At 39.8% G+C, this 17,101-nt stretch overlaps 2 protein-coding genes across 6 annotated transcripts in view; one reads left to right on the top strand and one right to left on the bottom strand.

Annotated features, from left to right (window-relative positions):
* The window catches only part of FIG4 (FIG4 phosphoinositide 5-phosphatase), a 131,496-nt gene extending 130,841 nt beyond the window's left edge, over positions 1-655 (bottom strand). For 2 of the 4 annotated variants that reach the window (XM_078447201.2, XM_078447205.2), the window contains exon 1: positions 360-654. In XM_078447201.2, the coding sequence (XP_078303327.2) occupies positions 360-425 (66 nt within the window). In that variant the 5' untranslated portion in view covers positions 426-654. Of the gene's footprint in view, positions 1-359 lie in introns of all 4 variants that reach the window. The other 2 variants (XM_078447204.2, XM_078447202.2) reach the window with 2 other exon arrangements.
* Positions 656-1,147: 492 nt separating this feature from the next.
* AK9 (adenylate kinase 9) overlaps positions 1,148-17,101 on the top strand; it is a 133,149-nt gene continuing 117,195 nt past the window's right edge. For both annotated transcript variants that reach the window (XM_078447206.2, XM_081795772.1), the window contains exons 1-5: positions 1,148-1,503; positions 11,606-11,733; positions 13,017-13,080; positions 15,347-15,399; positions 15,499-15,595. In XM_078447206.2, the coding sequence (XP_078303332.2) occupies positions 11,617-11,733; positions 13,017-13,080; positions 15,347-15,399; positions 15,499-15,595 (331 nt within the window). In that variant the 5' untranslated portion in view covers positions 1,148-1,503; positions 11,606-11,616. The remainder of the gene's footprint in view (positions 1,504-11,605; positions 11,734-13,016; positions 13,081-15,346; positions 15,400-15,498; positions 15,596-17,101) is intronic.

Here is a 17,101-nt window from a genome sequence, read left to right as displayed (position 1 = left end):
ACACACAAATTACTCATTCAAAGGTCAAAAATATTTTTTCATACCCTTGCCTGTACTGTAAGTAGCGAACTACAGAACAGACTCTGAAAGTTGGAAAGAATCCATACTCGTTCAGAACTTTATGAACAGTTTCTGAGATACACCCACAAGCACCTGTTTCCAGTGTATTTCAACTGTGGCTTTTAAATGGAAACATGTAAAGGCAAAAGCAGCAGTGCCCTGGGTGCGATAACAAGGCGAAGCCCCCTCAGACACATGCCCAAGGCTGGGATTAGGGACTTAGGGAGGAAGATGCTGTCGCCGTCCTCTCTCGCGCGCCCCGCCGCGCCCCGCCGCGCCCCGCTGCGCAGGGAACTCACAGCTCTGGTCTCGTACAGAACCAGCTTCTGGACGGAGCTTATGATGGGGGCAGCGGCCGCGGGCATGGTCGGAAGAAATGGGGGCCCTCACGACAGGGCACCAGGCCGCGGCCCAGAGTGCGGCAACCTCCAGACTGCTCCAGGAGCCCGGGAGAGAAGACACCTCACACCCTGGACATCAGATCCAGACGGAAAAAACGCCCCTTGTGCACTAAACAAACAAGACCGGGAATAGCTCAGGTGTTTCCGGATCCCGGATCCCCACCTCCGGGCAAGTCCCGCCCCAGGCACGTCGGGGGCGGAGCTGGAGGATATATCATAGAGAGGTCGCGTAGAACCTGCGCGTTGTTTAGGGAGGAAGCGAAGGGCGCCATGTTTGGTGCGGGCGGGAGAAAAAGTGGGCGGAGAAAAAGTGGACAGGTTAGTCTGGGCTCGCGCTTCATCTAGTCCTCTTTGGAAAAGGAGTAGGGTTTGCGACTGGATTGCTTCTTTTGAATCGGTTCTCTGAGTTGTAGATAGATCCATTCGAAGTTGGTCTCTTTTTTTCTGCCTACCTCTGCCTTTATTTTCCTGGAAATATATCTGCTAGCCCTTCGCTGTGTGCCGGTGTTTTTCCCCTTGCGTCTCTTTATCTGTATTAACTCTTAGGAGAGTCAACAAAATCCATGCTGTCTGAAAGCTGTGTTGTTCAAGGAATTTTTTTTAAATCACCTTTTTAAAAAAATCACCGAAAGTTGGAGATTTTGTAAATTCTACAAACGGACTGTCGTGCAATGTTTAGTGCAGTGTGGTGTGGCACCGACTTTGAGACCGGCAGTTCTGGGTTAAAATAAGGCCTCTTCCATTTGATATGTGTGAACCCAAGTGGGCAATGTACATGCCCTCTCTAATCATCATTCATTTTATATTTGTCAAAAGGAATGTATTAAAAATACAAAGTTAAGTGAAAAGTGAATAAGTAAAATTATTTTAAAAAATCAATAAATTACAGCCCCACCTACAAGACCCGGTCCCCCAAGAGGCACTGCGCGAAGCCCCGCCAGGGGTTCCCTAGGCAACCGCTGCACCGACACAGCAATACCAGAGGCGGCTGCGGTCCGGCAGGTGGGGTCCTTTGGGCTCCTGGGGACTCCTCTGTGCCCAAGTAAGTAGGGGTCGTAGTCCCCCTCCCCGTCGCGTTTTGTGTCTATTGAATGGAACCTTACCTCCTGCGGGGACCCCAGGCCAGTTCCTTTTCCTACAAAACTAAACTTAGGGATTTCTCAGTAAATTACTTTTTAAAACAATTTTCCCTTCCAACCACTGATGTCATTCCACAAATATTTACTGAGCACCTACTATGAGAGTATAAGACATCGCCTAAGTAGAAGTGGTAGGTTTCCCAGGAGATGGGCCCCCTGTAAACCGCACAACCCACCTGGAGAGTTTCTCAACGGCTTAAAAGGTGAGGGAACTTGTAAAAATTCTATTGAATTATAGTATAAACCTATAACATAATGTGATATTAGAGATTATATTACATAACAATGAGATGTTAGAGATCATGTTGTAAATTTAAAATTGAGAAATTACCAAATTAAAAAAAAATAAATGTTTGATTATTTAGTATTTTAATTTTCTTTCATAGTTTGGTCCTATTTTATTAAGAACTAGAAAGATGGCCATGTCAGTTCTGGCATTTTACATTGACTTGGATCTTCCAACTGGGAAGAATATTTAGTTGTGTTTTTTTCATAGTGGAAACCAATTCTTCTGAATATGAGTTAAATATCTGCACTATGTTTTTATTTAGGATAACAACTCTTAAAATATGTGTAGAATTCTGGTTTCCAATATTTAGTTTTCAATTATTTATATTATACTGTAATATTGCTCTTCATTTGAACCTTGTCTTAGGTTGGTTCACCTGGAAGCACATCCTGAGACAAAAATTCGAGGGCAAGTGGTTCATATAGGAAGTAATCCCAGGAAACATCAGGGAACAGAAGGAAGCTGATAAAAGGAATATTATCAAGCAAATTTCTCTGTGGGCTGAATTCACTGCGGAATACTGAGATATTTGTCTCAGAGTAATTCCCTCTTAAGGGCAAAGGAGCTGGGGCATTTGTTCACTGCCTCCCATCAGTTATTGGCTGAGGCCTGCTATGGCGGAACATTAATTTCCTGGAACTTGTGATCTGCCTGTGCTCAGGCAGACTAGGTATGGCAGCTGGAAACATTCCTTAGGCAAAGAGCCACACGTGCTAGAAGTTAGAAGTCAGACTGACCATTCATGGAAAAGTTACATGTCAAGTGGTTATGGGCACTAATAGCATCTGCTACGTTCCAATGAGATATACTCATTTGCACTAGTCATTTCCACTCCCCCCCCCCCCCCCCGCCCACATTAAGTTCACACCATCCCCTCAGTGATTCTTCTCAATGGTGGTTGGTCTCAATTTCTGAAAGAAAAGGACTCACCAAAAGATGATTAGTGGGACAAGCTATAGAATCCACTACTGCAATTAATCCGAGGTCTGAAATTGATAATTCATCACTTGCCTCCTCTACCACCCATTCTAGATTTCTCTTACCCTTGGCCAGCACTTCTGCTGAGCTCAGTTGTTTTCCCAGTAGGGTAACCAGTCTTCATCCCTGAGGGCTGTAAGCCTCTTCTTACCATGTCTTTGTCAGATCGGGCTTGCTACAATTACAAGAGGAGTCTCAGAGAATCCCCTGAGTTCAAGACATACATCTCCTGCTCCAAGCAGTAAAAGCAACCCTGTCCTCACCTGCCAGTGCAGTAACTCCTTATGGGCATGTGGAGCCACAGAGGACCAGGCAGCGGTTTTAGGTTTAGTGAAACCCACCTAAAGGGGTCTCCTGATAGAAGCATCTCTCTCCCCTCAATCAAAGCCAGGACCTCCAGTCCAGCAGAGCCTGAAGTCATGAGGAAGGATGGTACAAATTCCTCATGTCAATCACTGAGAGGGATGGTAGTGTCTCAATCCCACACAATCTCAAACTGGCATTTTCATTGTACCTTTAAGAGGCCATTCCAACATTCTGTCAGACCGGTAGCTTCTGGATGAAGAGGTATGTGGTAGAAGCAGTGGATCCTTCCTATCATACCTCCTTTACTAAAAAGAGGGTCTTTTGATCCAAGGCAATATTATATGGGATCTCATGATAAATGAGACACACTCCAAACCCTTAGATAGTAGTGCTAGCCAAGGCATTGTGGGTAGGAAAAGCACACCCATACAAGGACACATGTCACCTGCTGTATTCTCCAAGGTGAAGGAATTCCATGTAATCAGTTTGTCACTGAATGGATATACCATTTTGAGGGCTTAGCCTCAGTCTCTGTAACAGGTGAGATGCTTAGTGATAGAATTAACTAAATCAGCCTGTTGAGAGGGAGATGCGTCATTGAACCTATGCAATGGCCTCCATCACCTCCATCCCTACCACCATGCCTCCTCCATTTATGAGCCCATTTTGGAAGCATTGAGGTGACCAGGGATAAAGACTGGCTAGTGTTTACTGGAAAATCAGCCTGCTTTGTGAGACTCAAAAATCCACATATTTTGTGTCCACTTGTATTTTTTTACTATGTGGTATAACAAAATTACCACAAATTTAGCAGTTTAAAACACATAACATATATTATCTCATAGTTTCCATGTTCAGGAGTCCAGGCGTAGCTTAGCTGGTTTCTCCACTGAGGGTCTCACAGAGCTGTGGTCAAGATGTTGGCTGCACGGCATTTTCATCTGGAGACTCGACTAAAGAAGAATCTGCTTCTGAGCTCGTTTAAATTGTTGGCAAAATTCATCTCTTTGTGGTTGTTTCTTTTCTTCCTGGCTGTTGTCCAGGGGCTCTCTCCATGACTGGAGGCCACCCACTGTTCTTTGCCAGCAGTCCTTTCACATCATGGCAACTTAATTCAGAGCCAACCAGGAAGTCTCTCCAGTGTGCTAAAATAGGATCTTACATAGTACGATGTAATCACAGGAATGGTATGTCTAATACCTTTGCTAGATTTAGAAGCAAGTCACAGAATCCATCTTCTCTTAGGGAATGGGATCACACAGGGTGTGACTTGGTAGGGCTTGCCATAGAGTGTGTTTGCTATGCCCCTCTCATAGGTCCATTCGCATGCCTCTTCCCCAGAACTCTTTTTCTCTTATCTTTCAATCTTGCTCCTCCCAGGCCTTTGACCAAGCCATTCAATACTGTCCTCCAAACTGAGGACCTAGGTACACTGCCTAAAACTCTGCCCACAAGGAGGATTTCCCTTAATCATCATCTTTCAGGGCTGCCTCTGAGTGGCATTAAAGTCTGGAAGCATTCCATTTACAGTTTGCACCAATATATCATGATTCATCCATGACTTTTTATAAGTTCCTAGGGAATTCCTTATGATGTCTGAGCTGAAAAAGAGACATTGATAAGCAAAAGATAGATGACATGGTGTCTGGGCTGCTTATTTATAAAACTCATTTGTACCCTCCAGACATGCTTGGACCTGATCCCAGCGTTCCATTTTTGTCATTCAGTGGATTGCCCCTGTGCCTGCCCAACTTGAGGACTAGATCTAATGTACCCAGTTCATGATGGGCACTTCCAGTTGCATAGTCACTTGATGTCCCATGGCCAGGCATTCGTTCTCTCCCAGAGCCCAGAGCATTGCCAGGAGCGGCGTTTTGAATGGGGAGTGGTTCTCTGCTGCAGACAGCAATGATCTACACCGAGAGGTTTCTGTTGTGGCTTTCCTAAGACTCCAAAAGTATTCTCACCTACTGTAGGTGTCTCCCTCTAGCATCATGGGATCTGGCCAGGTATATGGCCCAAGAAGCAGGCCTCTGGTACCATAGACTAAAACTGCTACAGAGCTCTCTGTTGCTCTGAGGTTCGCTCAAAACTGACAGCTTTCCAAGTCACCCATTATATGAATCAGAACAGTATTCCTAAGTATGCTACAGGCTGTCTCCAAAAACTAAAGAGACATAAAATACTGCACCTCTTTTTTTTTTTTTTTTTTTTAGAGGTAGAAGGTATAAGGTATAGTAAACTTGTCCTCCACCTTGGAGAGAACATCTCGGAATGTCCCAGACCACTGGTCTTTTAAAAACTCACCAAAGTAACAGGGCTTTAAATGTTTGTAGATTTATCTTCCACTTTCTGCTGCTCATGTGTCTTATGAAGCCATCCAGAACACTTGCCACTTCCTGCTCACAGGCTCTGATATTATCAATATTGATAATATATCAACAAGGGATCAAAAAGACCCCTTTGTACTATAGCTGTTAAAAGAGCAGGAGAGTCCTGGGGCAAGCCTGAATGTTCCTTGCTGACTGTTCTAAGTGAATACAAACTGTTTCTAATCTTTTCTGAGGGGGATTTTAAAAAAACACAACACATTTGCCAGATGAGTAGCTGCATACCAAGGACAAGAAGCTGTGTCTGACTAGTAAAGATCGCATCTGCACAATTACGAGTGGGGCTATCACTTGGTTAAGTTTTCAGGAGTCCCCCATCATCTGTCATGATCTATCTGGTTTTTATAACAAATCACACTGGAGAATTAAGCAGGGCTATCTTTTAGATAGTTTTGGGTAACACCTTTCCATTGCATTTGGAATGACTTACTATTTATTTCATGAGCTTCCACTTGGCTTTTCTACCACAGTGGTGCTTACTCCACAGGCAGGGAACGACTGGGAAGATTTTGCCAGCTGCAATCCCCATCACATAGTCAGGGACCAGGAAAAGAACCACGAGGTGATCCTGCAGATCCTGCACTGTAAGACAGACTTGAGCCAAGACTCCATTTATTACTGGTTCTCCATTTGCTTTCACACCAGCAGGAGGCCATGATGGCATTTTGTATCTGCTGGTGTTGGTGTCAGCTCAGACCCTATGTCCTGTAGGCTCTGAAAGAGGAGGATAATCCCATTTCCACAGTGTGTATTTCCCCAGTTAATGGTTGTAGGTTCCCTTGGAGAAGGAAGAATTGGGGAATCCCTATTGTAAATAATTGTTACGGTGTTGTAGGGTCTATTCTCGAGGACTCCTTGCCTCCCCTTGAATAAATGGGCTCTGGAGCTAAGAACTAGGCAAGGATCATGATTTTCCACTGTGGTTGCTGACATCAGCCTTTGATTCACTTGTCCTTTGTCATTTTTAGAAAAGTAAGTTAATGAACATTTTCGTTCACTGCTCATCCATTTCACCCCCTAGAAATTCCATGGTTTATTAACCATTGCCATAGATTTCTGTGGATCTTGCTTGTTGCCATTCTGGACTTCCTGCCCATTGTAGTAATTACACCTACTTTGTTTCTGATGGTTAAGTGCTGCCATCTGGCCTCCGCTCTTCAAGACCCTGTCATCCCCACTGAAACATGGAACCCCAGTATCGTAGCAGCCTTTCCCCTACCTTCAGTCCTGGCCTACAAAGAACAGCCACCACTGAGCTTATTAAGGATACTAGTGCCCCCTTACTAGTTCATTCCTTATAGCCTTAATGAGGGGAGTGTCCTCTGGCCATCCCAACAAGCAGAGTTGGCTTATGAGTTCTCTAGCCTCATATGTGAAATCCATTTAACATGTCACCTCCTCGAGCCTTTGACACACTACTCTATATTCTACCAAGGCAGTTCCAGCATTTCCACCACATTTACTACAGGCTGTTGTTCTTTTCCAAGCTTCAAGGAACCTTACCAGCAGTGAATCAGGACCCACCCCAGGTGTCCTAGTCAGGATGTTAACACCTTGAGTCATGGGAGAGAGCCCACGTATCAATAAACTCTCATCTAGTCTCCATTCCCCCACTCAGCACCCTCAAGATCCTTTTGTAGGTATGTTCTCCTGATTCCTGTTGGTACGTCATAGCCAGGCCCTCCAATTCTTTAGGTGCACAATACCTTTCTTCCTGTACCAGTGCCTCCACAGCCAGGCTGGGCTGATGCTTGACCCCAGTTACTGGTCTAAAAGCTATGAGGAAGTTGAAGCAGATCTTGTGGAGGGCAAGCATTGTTTTCTGAAGTGTCTGCCTCAGGTGATGCAAGGAGAGGCTGCTATCCTTCCAGAGATGAGGAAGGAGCTACTTCTGTCAGTGCAAGGCATTCCAGGTGCTACTGAGTGTTAGATGGAAAAGGGAAGAAGCCTGAGTTCTTTTTGCCGCCACAATAAAGAATTACAGGGGAGCGCCTGGGTGGCGCAGTCGGTTAAGCGTCCGACTTCAGCCAAGTCACGATCTCGCGGTCCGTGAGTTCGAGCCCCGCGTCAGGCTCTGGGCTGATGGCCAAACAGGCCTGGAGCCTGTTTCCGATTCTGTGTCTCCCTCTCTCTCTGCCCCTCCCCCGTTCATGCTCTGTCTCTCTCTGTCCCAAAAAAAAAAAAAAAAAAAAAAAAGAATTACAGGACAGCAAAGGGAAAGTAAAGCAGAGCAAAGTTTTACTCAAGTACACTCCAAGGGAGGAGCGGGCCAGTCAAGAGAGACAAAGGCCCCAGAAACCCCAGGGTGTAGGCTTATATCAGTTTTTTTTTTTTGAGTGGGTCCTAAGGTAGCAACATTTGGGTAACAGGCCTGGATTATATAATAATTAGCCAACTGAACATACCCTTTCCCAAGATGTATTCAAAATGCCTGCACTAGGTAGAAAACAACAACATTATTTCTATTCTAGAGGCATACACCAAATAAGGACAACAGGGTGCTGTCTGCACAAGTGCAACAAGCACAACAAACTCAATTCTTCCTCTGCTGGGATGTTGTGACCTTAGATGGGTGGAATGGGGTGGTCCCCAGGTGGTTCTCCATTGGGCATCTCCATCAGGACGTCTAAGGTCCATCCTCCTATCACTCACTCATGCCTAGCTTCCTGCCTCACACACATAAATCTTAGGGTTCGAAGTACTCAGATATCCACCTAAATGTCCCCACCCCAGGCCTTAGGGCCCTGGTTTTAGTGTACTTAAAAGAGACTCTTTAATAAATGCACCACCTCTATAAAAGGTTTAGATGCATTTTCTCCCTTATAATTAGATTTTATAGTAGCATTACTTGTTTTTTTGGTACTAAAAAAAGCTTGAAATTTTAGTTCTTTTGTCATGAGGTTTTCTTCTCAATCTTTTTAGTATACTGGTAATAATTCTTATTATGTCTTTTTTTTCATAATGACACTATAAAATAATATTGGTATATTAAGTCCATTTGAATAGTCTTAAATTCCACAGAGAAATATAATCATATCCCTTTACCTGGAAGCATATAGCCCCCATAATCCATTTTTTATTGTTTCATGAACAGCATTTCAGACCGCTGGTTCCATTTTTGAACTCTGCTCATTAAAGTCATTTCATAAGATTTTGTCATTTTTCCGTAAAGAGTTTGTATACGTTTTATAATATTTAATCCTGGTTACTTTATTATTTTGCTGCAAAAATAAGTCTTTTTTATCTTCAGTTACATTTTCTAGCAAGTCGTGGTGTATAATGGTGTATAGAAATGCAACTGGGGGCACCTGGATGGCTCAGTTGGTTGAGCATCCAGCTTTAGCTCAGGTCATGATCTAGCGGTTCATGAGTTCGAGCCCCGCTTTGGGCTCACTGCTGTTGGTGCAGAGCCCACTTTTAATACTCTGTCCATCTCTCTCTTTGCCCCTCCCCTGCTCACGCTCTCTCAAAAATTAAAAAATAAATATTAAAAAAAGGGAAATGCAACTGAATTTTGTATAATTTTGAATCCAGCAAATTGGGTTATCAGGCTAATTCTCAAAATTTATCTGTGATATGTTTGTTTCTCATGTAGACAATCATATCAACTGGGAATAATTAGTTTTCTTTCTTTTGTCTTGTTATTACCTGAAAAGAACATTTTTTTAAAGTTTTCTAATTTGTATTTTGAGAGAGACAGAGACAGTGCAAGTGGGAGAGGGGCAAAGAGAGAGAGAGGATCCCAAGCAGGCTCCACACTATCAAGCACAGAGCCCAACATGGGGCTCGAACCCATGAAACCACGAGATTATGATCATGACCTGAGCTGAAACCAAGAGTCAGATTCTTAACCAACCCAGGCACCCCTGAAAAGAACATTTTTAATATTTAATCATTAAATATGTTTGTCTTTTGTTAATACCTTTTATCAGATTAAAGAAATTCCCCTCTTTTCCTAGTTGCTAAGAGATTTTTATTAATCATTAAAGGGTGTTGAATTGTGTTACACTTTTTCTACATCTATTAAGATGATCGTGGAGTTTTTCTCTTTTGTTTTAATATGATAAATTAATTTCTCAACAACCTTGAGTTCCTGGGGAAAGCCCAACTTGGTCATGATGTTATTACCTTGTTCATATATTGCTGGATTCAGTTAGCTAATGTTTTGATTAGGATTTTTAAAATCTTGTTCATGAATGAAATTGGTACATAATTTTGCTTTCTCACACTCTCTCTGGTTTAGGTAAAGGTTATATGAGATACGTAAACTGATATAAGAAGTCTCCACTTTATCTTTTGTTTGAAAGAGTATCTGGAAGCTTGTACGTCCGGAGTTCTTCAAAAAACCATCTGGTTTCTTTTATTTTTTCCCCAAAGACACAATTTATTTTCAAACGAAAGAAGCCAAGGAGACTTTGGCTACCCCCATCCCCTTCCTGAGCAAAAACTGACAGAACAGAGGTGGCTCTCCACCTCCTCATAAAGTCTTTGGTCAAAATAAACTATGAAATTGGGGCCCAGGGCCTCTGTAAAGACCCTGGCAGGGCAGAGGCCTCCCTAAGAGAAACACACTAAGCCCCACCTTCTGGTCCTCTCACCCACTTTCCTCCAATTATACTTTTTGTGGGAAGATTTTTAGTTACTGACTCTGTTTCCTTATGGTTATCCACTTAGGTTTCCTCTTTTTTTTCTTGAGAAGTTGATTTTTCTAGGAATTTATCAATTCTTAGAAATAATATCAGTTTATTTGGGATAACCTTGTTTGTGGTATCCTCGCATTATCTATATTCTATCTGCAGCATTGTTATTCTGTAGTCCATTTAAAGTACACTGCATCAGACATAAATCACATATCCTTCTCAAGGAATCAGGGAACTTTTTAAAAAGCTACCATGCACTTGGGGTGCCTGGGTGGCTTAGTCGGTTAAGCGTCTGACTTTGGTTCAGGTCATGATCTCACGGTTCATGGGTTCAAGCCCCGCATCGGGCTCTGTGCTGACAGCTCAGAGCCTGGAGCCTGCTTTGGATTCTGTGTCTCCCTCTTTCTCTGCCCCTCTCCTGCTCATGTTCTCTCTGTCTCTCAAAAATAAATAAACATTAAAAAAAAAAAACAACTACCATGCACTAGGCCACGAGGCAAGCCTCAACAAATTTCAAAAAGTTGAAAAATTGAAATCAGAGAACATACTCTGATTAACGAAAGTTAGAAATAAACAACAACAAAAATAGACAAATCTGTTTTAAGATATAAGAAACCATACTTCTAAAAACCTAATGTCTAATATTGTTTAATTGTGCCATCTGTTTTCTTTACTTGAACAATCTTGACAGAAGTTTTCTATTTTTACGTTTTTTCAAAATACCGCTGTTTAGCTTTGGTGACCCTCTCTCTATATGTTTGTTTTCTATTTTATTAACTTCTAAAATATATTTTTCTATTTTTCCTGGGTTTTTTCCCCCTAACATCTTAAAAGTGGTGAGCTTATTTCATGTACTTTTCAGACTTTCTTTGGCTCTAATGTATTTAATGCTTCTAAATACTTTAGCTACATCTTATAAATATTGTTATATATATGTTCTTTTTTTTTCAGTTCTACATATTGGATTTGGATTTCTGTTAGACCCATTAGTAGTCCCTACACATGTACACACACACACACACACACACACACGTGTGTGTGTGTGTAACTGCATAACATATATGTGTATAGCATATGTAATTTGATCTTTAATTGAATACACACAAATATGTGTATGTTTGCATGTATGTATTTTTCCCTTAATTTAATCTCTCTGAAACATTTTGTTTTAGCTGTCTTGTATAATGTATAACTAGATTTTGGTTTTTGTCTCAAACTAAGCTTATTACTGTTTTAATAGATGAGTTTAACTTTTTTGTCAGTATGGGAAAAATCCTTGTGTTTAGTGGTGTGGAATGGCTTTGGGGCTAAGTAAATTCTCAGGATATTCTCATTTTCCCTAACCTGCCTGCCTTTTCCAACTGAATTAGTCACTAAAAATCTCATTTTTTTCTTATTGTAGTATTTTATATTATGAATTCTGAAGAGAATACAGAAGAGTATCCTTTTGCAGATATATTTAATGAAGATGAAGCTGAATATAACTTTTTGCTGTCTAAACCTGTTTGCTTTGTTATATTTGGGAAACCAGTAAGTTATCTCTTGTAACTTATTATTTAATATTTTTTTATTTTAAAAATCATAATATTATGTTACCATACAAGAATGAAAACTACATAGTATGATGACTTCTTTCAGTGTTAGACTTTAGTTGTATGACTTAAAAACTAATATAATATTGGTGGTAATTTCATAGCTTTCTCTTCTCTTCTGCACTTATAATTGGAAAGGAACTGACATTGTACTTATCTTTGTTTTTATATTATGAAGAAATTAATTAAAACATTGCACCATGAAAATTGTTAGTAGTCTGTGATCCAGGTTATTTTAGACACAATTGACATATAAAATTTTCTGTTTAATTTGTTGTGAGACTCTCTGAGTATTTGAAGGCAAGACACTATGGAGTCAAACGGGGAGCCTCTCCCATTAATATCTGAAGCTACTGAGAGGCAATGTGCCTCACCTTTACTCAAAGTGCATTAGCAGACCTATATATTATCTTTCCACAAAATAAAAAGAAACCAGAACTGGCTGTCATAAGATAGCCTGCCTTTCTAGGCATTTCTAGTAAGGACCTCTAGATGAGAGGTATTTTTAGCCATTGAGCTAGTTGGTAGTTACCATTAGAGAAACTGAGCTGGTTAATTAAAGAGGCCCCCCAGAATAGCAGAGACCGAAGGCTGAATCCCATCCTTGATTTAATTTTATGTAGACCCTGGGACAGGTACCAAGAAATAGTTCCAGTAATTTTCATTATGTTTCTTAACATATAATAGAGTTTTAAGAGTCAACAGTAAGAGCAGTCAGGTACAAATGTTACTTCATTAAAGTGATCTTTTCTCTTTAAAAGATGACACTTTTCAAAGATGTCCATTAAGAAGGAATTTTTTGCTCTTGGAAGTTACTAAATGGAAGTCTGTCAAAACATTCATAGTTATAAACTTTAGAAAGGAAATAAAGTGACGGGTTTCAGTAGAATCATGATATGTATTCAAAATTACAAAATTTGATAATCAAAAGAGGACAGTACCTGTAATGCCATAATGGTACAGCTTCCTGGTTTCAGGGATATTTTCTTAATTTAAAAATGTTATTTAAATCATTTCATAAAATGTGGCAAATGTGACTCTTATAGAGAAAAATTATGCTATAAATATCTAAGGTCTGCTGTTCATTTTTTTTGCCGACAAAAAATTTACTTGATAATATTCATGTATTGTAACCATGAATATAATCTTTTAAATGTGAATATCTGTTTCTCTGGCAAATGACTGTTCTTTTGGGTTTTAAATAACATCTTTCTTTTTTAGGGGGTTGGGAAGACAACCTTAGCCCGTCAGATAACACAAGCATGGAAATGTATTCGTGTAGAAGGTAAATTTTACCTCCCCCCCCAATATTTTATTATAAAACTTTCAAATATGCATAAAAATGTAAAGAATTGTACTATCTAGATTCTGTTATTAACATTTTGCCATAATTGCTTTATCACACGTCACTATAAACCCAGTGAATATCATTTTCATAATATCATCTTCATAATCTTCATAGCATCAGACATATTTTGCCTTTCTGTTAGTCCTAGTTTTGTTCATAGACTTTAGGATGGTTTATGAAATGTCTTTGACTCCATTCTTCTGCCTCCAATTCTCTAATTTTCTCATTTAGACCTGCTGGGGACATGTGTGTCTTAAGTGTCTCCCTATGGAAGATGGGAAGAGAAGGAACGCTCACAGCTGCTCTTGGGAGCATGTTTCAAGACTTAATATTTTTGATGATAAATTTTATTTTTTATTTTGTTTTGCATTCTTTGCAGTATATAAAATGAGGACTGACATCTTTATATAAAATATTCTTTTAATCAATACAGCTGTATATGTCCTAATAGAAAAATAAGCAGAAGGGGGCACCTGGGTGGCTCAGTCGGTTAAGCGGCCGACTTCGGCTCAGGTCATGATCTCGCAGTCCGTGCGTTCGAGTCCCGCGTCAGGCTCTGTGCTGACAGCTCAGAGCCTGGAGCCTGTTTCGGATTCTGTGTCTCCCTCTCTCTGACCCTCCCCTGTTCATGCTCTGTCTCTCCCTGTCTCAAAAATAAATAAAACGTTTAAAAAAATTGAAAAACAGTTTAAAAAAAAAAAGAAAAATAAGCAGAAGAATGAATAGCAATTCATAAAAGTAGAAATAGGGGCACCTGGATGGCATGCTGGTTAAGCGTCCAACTCTTGATTTCAGCTCAGGTCATGATCTCACAATTCGTGGGATAAAGCCCTTCTTTGGGCTTCATGCTGACAGCATGGAGCCTGCTTAGGATTTTCTCTCTCTCCCTCTTTCTCTGCCTCTCCCCATACTCATGCTCTCTCTCTCTCAAAATAAACTTTTTTTTAAGTAGAAATAAAAATAGACAAATATATGAAAAAAGAGTTTAACTCCATTTTTATTCAAAGAAATGCTAATTAAAATAATACTGATTCATATTCGCCTATGAAACTGACAAGGAATCTTTAAAGTTCCTATAATCATTTTTGGCAAGAATGGTATGAAATGAGGATTCCATGTGCTGTTAATGAAATTGCAATCTGGTACAGCACAATCCATTGATTACTAGCAGCTGGGAACATAATTTCTGAGTCCTTCCCTAGGTCATGCCCCTGTCATTTCTGTCCCAGGATGTCTTCCACAAGGGATGGAATATTTCCTCTTAAAAAGGAAACAAATCATTGGAATTCTAACCTCAGGCCCCCTTTTTCTAATCAGTGCTTATCTATTTACATTTCTTGATGGCATTCTTTCCTTTCATATAATCAGAGTGCAAAATTAATGGGTTCTAGATATAACTCTGTGGTTATAAAATTATCTGGACTACTACGATGAGCACTGGGTGTTGTAGGTAAATGATGAATCACTGAATTCTACTGAAACCAGTATTGCACTGAATGGTAACTAAACAGAGTTTAAACAAAGACTTAAAAAGAAAAAAAGAAAACATAAAATAAAGGGTTTGACATAAAAAAAGGAACTGGACTAATAATACTAGTGTATTCTTTTGAGTAACACTTTATAATTCCAAATCACTGTCATATACACAATGTTATTTCATCCTCATATTCTCTTGCATATGATACAGGGCATAAGCATGCAAAGCCCAAAGTATTTAAGAAGTTAGCTTCCTCAAGATCCTTTAGCTATCCGGGGGCAGAGACAAGTTCTCTGTGGAATACTTTCTGCTGCCTCATGCTTTGGATAGGCTTAAATGACATAATGTATGTAAATGTGTTTTGTAAACTCTTAAAGTGATATACAAATATTTAACTAATCTTTAATTAACAAAATTAATCTTTATTACCAGTTATAAAAGACACAAATATGGGGTGCCTGGATGGCTCAGTTGGTTAAGTGTCCAACTCTTGGTTTCAGTTGGGGTCATGATCTCAGAGTTCGTGAGTTGGAGGCTGGCGTGGACAGCAGGGAGCCTCCTTGGGATTCTCTCTCTCTCTCTCTCTCTCTCTCTCTCTCTTCTTCTCCCCCACTCATGTACATGTTCTCTCTCAAAATAAATAAACTTAAAAATAAACACAAATGTGTTTCTTAATTTGGCAATTCTAATATCAGTTTGTGCTAACATTTTGAATTCATATTTTAGCTTTACCAATTTTGGAAGAACAGATTGCCAGTGAAACTGAATCAGGAGTTATGGTAAATCTAAGTTTCAAAGTTATTAGAATTTTTGTTTAAAAAAGCTCTGTATCACAAATATATTATATTCTAATGTGTGGTATCTGTGCATGTTCTTAGTTGCAATCAATGCTGCTCAGTGGTCAAAGCATTCCAGATGAACTTGTCATGAAGCTAATGTTGGAGAAGCTCAACTCCCTGGAAGTTTCTCACTTTGGTATGTTTATTTTTATAAATTGGTGGCTATCAAAGCAGCCTTAAAATTCATGCTTTATCTGAGGCACGCATAAGTTCTGGAGTTGCTCTTTCCTTTGCCCTCTTGCAGGAATCCCAGAGCCTGAGTTCAGTTAAGCGGTTTAGATACTTTTCTTTGCTTGTTTACTTCATTATTCAGATTCAATTCAATTATTCAATATTCTTCAGATTCTACCCTTGTAACGTAAATAAATAGATAAGTTTAAATTGTTCAATCTTCTGCGAGCATCGTGTTATCCAGCAAAAGCATCGACACTCTGCTGTGGTACTTCTCACGGTGGTGACAGCCTCTGCTGACTGCTTTCCCATTCATTCAGTTTTATTACTAAGTCCTGTCTATGGCTAGGCTTCTCTGCATTAACCCATACTTACAAGGCAGGAGTGGGACCTAGAATGGCAACAGCTTAGCCTCTGGCTCCAGATATTGGCAGGCTTCAGTCTGTTTATCCAGTCTACCCTCTCACTCTGGACCCAAGAAGTCTCTCTACATTCAAACAGATGCTCAGCAGGGGTTTGGGGCCTAATTTCTCAAGACAAAGACTACCGAAGCTCAGAATGACTAAACAGAAAAGAACAAATCCTGTGACATTTGCAAAAGAAGGAAGAAGAATAAAGATTTGCTGGGAAGAAAATCAGCTACCTGAAATAGATTTATTGAATGAAAGAGGAAAAACTTAGAAAGCTGCGTTATAGAGAAGACATGGTGACTATTAAAATAGAGGGATAAAAATAAAATGCAGTAAAGTAAAAACCATGATTACAGAAGCAAATCAATAATGGAAGTAGCAAAAGCAACTTGTCACTGCAAACTATGTATCATTCGTATCTATAGGTAGAAAGATTTCTCTACATATAGATGATGTATGGAATGAACAATATCTATCCATCCATTCATAGATATATATGTATATCTAGTATATATATTGTATATATACTTACACTCTATCAGTCTTTCTGTTGTTCAGTGATAAAGAGGATGAACTTGGGAAAAACACCCAGAATGTGGGAGGTTAAATGAGTAAAAAGGTAAAAAGGACAATGACAGAATTCTAACACAGGTCAATAAGTGACCTTAAATAGCATAATGATTGAAACTGACACATGCATACAGATAGGTAGGCAAATATCTTTTTTGTTTACACTTCATCACACCTTCTTGAAAAATTTAGAGTATTTTACATGGTCAACACAAAGATGGTATAAATTTATAAATATTGGCAAAAAGAGAAAGAAAAAAATGAAAAAATAAACCTACTCAGCTATGCCATTTATGATGGTTATAACCTTTTTAACCTCTTATGGAAAATGTCGAACAAAAGTAAAGAGATTATATAAAATTCCCCCCATGTATCCCATCACCCAGCTTCAATGATAACTCTCATCTAATCTTGTTTTATGTAAACTCCTACCCACATTTGTCCCAAACCTACTTTATTTTGAAACTAATTCATATCATATCAGTTCATCT

This window comes from Panthera onca, chromosome B2 (assembly GCF_046562875.1).
Source record: "Panthera onca isolate mPanOnc1 chromosome B2, mPanOnc1 haplotype 2, whole genome shotgun sequence".
NCBI lineage: Eukaryota > Metazoa > Chordata > Mammalia > Carnivora > Felidae > Panthera > Panthera onca.
Note: the sequence above shows the minus strand (reverse complement) of the source record. Positions and strands in the feature narration are given on the sequence as shown.